Here is a 3,107-nt window from a genome sequence, read left to right as displayed (position 1 = left end):
ATGTGATTTTATTTTAATCCTTGCACTAGCATTATCGTTTCTAGGAGATCTCGAGATAAAGACAAAAGAAATAGGGGAGCTGGAAAAATAAGGTGATTGTAGACGTTACGTAGGTGGCGTAGTGGCGGAAGACCGTATTGCGCTGCTGAAGGTGAAACAACCATTCCGTTTGACGAAGCCACAGGTCTGGCCAGCCAGCAGCAACCAAACAAACAAGCCCCGCGAGAAGGGGAACAAGACAAAAAAGTGAAACCCAAATTAAATAAAATGGAATTAAATAGATTTGATAAAACAAAATTGATAAAACAAAATTAAAACCACAATAGGAAACCGCTCAGCTGGGGTAGGTAAGTTACCTATAGAACCTTGGCAAAAGTACTGGCTACTCGAGACCTCTTTCCTCTGAATATCTTACGGTTTAGGCAAAGAATCAGCAACTGGAGCGGCATAACAACCGAGAGAGATCTCCAGCAACCTCGGCGAGTCCCGGGCATCCCATCTCATCTCATGGTCTTTAATTTTACCCACCTCCATACCTCACATTATCTTCTTTTCCCCGTATTCAATAGCTTTAAATTTTTTATTGTTCGGCCATCTTTCACATGTTTCTTGTCCCTATGGAATGTCCCAAACTAGGCAAAGTGCCCGAATTAGGTCATTAATCCGAATCGCCTTGCCATGCCATCAAGTTTTTTTTTCTTTGTTTCCCCCATTCCCCTCTTCTTCCCCCCCCCCCCCCCCTCCTCAGGTGGCCCGAAAGTGACCGACAGACCGCTCCCGTTGACATCACCGGGGGGGATCAGCTGGCAATGGAAAAAATATTTGGGGAGAGAGGGGGAGGGGAAAGAATTACCGAGGCGACGTCAGAGGGGGGGCCCCGCCTGCACAGAATGCAAACACGTGGAAAGGAAAACCAAACATCACAATCTCGTTTTCTTTGATGAATCGGATTTCCGACCCCCGAGAGAGTGTATTGATGTTGTGTCTATCCTTGCCCTATTCCAGCGGGGGGCGATAATCTACATATTTCTACCTTGTCCACCACCGCCGACACCAAGCATCACTTCTGACTGAAATGGAAAGAGCTTCTGATGTGCCAAGGGATGCTATCCTAGACACTAAAACAGAAAGGGATAAGAAAAGAAACACGAGACAATGATAAAAGAATAAAATACAATTCCGGCCAAAAATGGTTAGAAAATAACACTCCGTTTATCCGTACCCCCGTTCAAAACAACGCAGCTCATGCCGTATTTCCAATTAAATATTCAATATTACCAATATATTTAGCCCCCGTCTTAGGATTTGAGACCGGTCTGCGGAAGACCATGGTCGACAGCGGTGATATGGTGTTGCGGGTGTTTGGCTTGTGTGGCGCTGCTGCAGTTGCTACTACTTCCCGACTCGACGTCCTTTACTGCTCCGTCACCCTGGGCCTGCATCCTGTCGTTGAGCGTGGGGTACTTGCAAGAGCCGCACAGGAGGCCGGCGAGGCCCGATAGGCCGCAGCAAATGGTCCAGAGAATCCTTAGCGTGCGCACAATGGCCTCCTGTCCGGCCAGGTCGTTCTTGACGTTCTTGAGTACCCGCAGCAGCGACTCGGCTGTCATCTCGGGTTCATCCATCTGCCTTAGCCGGCTCTCCATCTGCACTGAGAACACGGCGGTGCCGATGGCGATGCCCAAGCACATGCCCGCCGACTTGAAGAGCCAACCCATCGCCATGGCGTGCCCATTGTCCTCCCGCGTCGTAGTTGCCAGAATCGCTACGTTGAGCGCGGAGGCAATGATGCCAGCTCCCAAGCCCACGCCAGTATTGATGACGATGAGGGCAGCCAGAGGGGTCTTGGTGTCGAGAAACCAGAGCAAGCCTATGGACAGCGATGTCAATGGCCACCCTACGAGCATTGCCCAGCAGATTCGGCCCGTCTTGCGCATCGTCAGTCCGCACACGATGGCTGCCACGGGAATGCTCAGCGTCTCGGGGAGGAGAGCAACTCCTGTCAGGATCTCGTCGAAGCCGCGAACCCCTGACCAGAAAACAACCAAGTAGTAGAATATCATGTTGATGCACACTCCAAACACGGCCTGCCCAAAGAAACTACACGTCGTGGTCCATTTGGCAAAGAGGCTCGATCTGAACATGGGGTTCTTGGCGAGATATCGCTGGTGTACGGCCAACGTCGCCAGTCCGCCAATGCCCAACAGTAGCGACATGATGGCCTGCCATGATTTCCACGCGAAGAAAATGCCGGCCATGGTAAAGGTGACGAGGAGAGCCACCGCCGAGGGCATGAAGATTAGTATCCCTACCCAGTCAACTTTCCGGAGGGTCACCCAGATGCCCTCTGCAGGTCTGTCAAATCCTAGGAGAACTCCCAGACCGGCGGCCGAAGCTGCAATAGCGGGTAGGTTGATCCAGAACAACCATCTCTGTCACAAAGCACTTATTGTCAGCCTAGGCCTCACGGGTTGACATATCTGGAGGGCATGTTATGTTCGGTGTGTGAGAATAACACACCCAAGAAGTCGCCTTCAGAAGGCTTGCACCAATGAGAGGGCCGGTGACGAGGCCAACGGCTTGGACCGAGTTCTGAACCGACAACCAGGTGGCCCTGTCGCGGAGATCGACGAGATCGGTGAGCACTATGGCGGCGAGGACCGAGCCGCCCGAGGCGAAGCCCTGCATGCTCCGGCCGACCAGGAGAGTGGTCATGTCCTTGGCCGTAGCAGCCGCAATGGAGCCGATGGCGAAGACACCCAGGACGGCGAGGAAGGCGGGCTTCCTGCCCACCACGTGCGAGATCTCGGCAATGGGCTGCTGGAAGATGGTCGCACTCAGCGAGAACACGGTCCCCATGCTGAAGACAGCCGTCTTGCTGGCATGCATCTCCCTTGCTATCGTCTAGCCACAAAGTCAAACTGTTGAACTTATTCCTCTGTCAAACGTCGTGACCAATTGTCAAGAGACAGGCCTCGTGGGGAGCGGAGGGGGTTCGTACCGGAAGGGCGACAGCTATCGAGGTCATGTCGACGGCGAGCATGAAATGTATCAGCAACATGAAGCCATATATTGCTCTTGCTCGCTTTCGCGAAACTCTCTGTGTT

At 52.5% G+C, this 3,107-nt stretch overlaps 1 protein-coding gene across 1 annotated transcript; it reads right to left on the bottom strand.

Annotated features, from left to right (window-relative positions):
- Positions 1-1,298: 1,298 nt before the first annotated feature.
- On the bottom strand, positions 1,299-2,859 carry B0T26DRAFT_754663 (major facilitator superfamily-domain-containing protein; the record flags this gene model as incomplete). Its single annotated transcript, XM_060445851.1, has 2 exons — positions 1,299-2,432; positions 2,521-2,859. 2 exons carry the CDS (start codon positions 2,857-2,859, stop codon positions 1,299-1,301), a joined length of 1,473 nt encoding a protein of 490 aa, XP_060292764.1.
- Between the last annotated feature and the right edge of the window lie 248 nt (positions 2,860-3,107).

This window comes from Lasiosphaeria miniovina (assembly GCF_030549165.1).
Source record: "Lasiosphaeria miniovina strain SMH2392-1A chromosome Unknown B0T26scaffold_6, whole genome shotgun sequence".
In the NCBI taxonomy this organism is placed as follows: domain Eukaryota; kingdom Fungi; phylum Ascomycota; class Sordariomycetes; order Sordariales; family Lasiosphaeriaceae; genus Lasiosphaeria; species Lasiosphaeria miniovina.
This window is presented reverse-complemented; position numbering and strand designations above follow the sequence as displayed.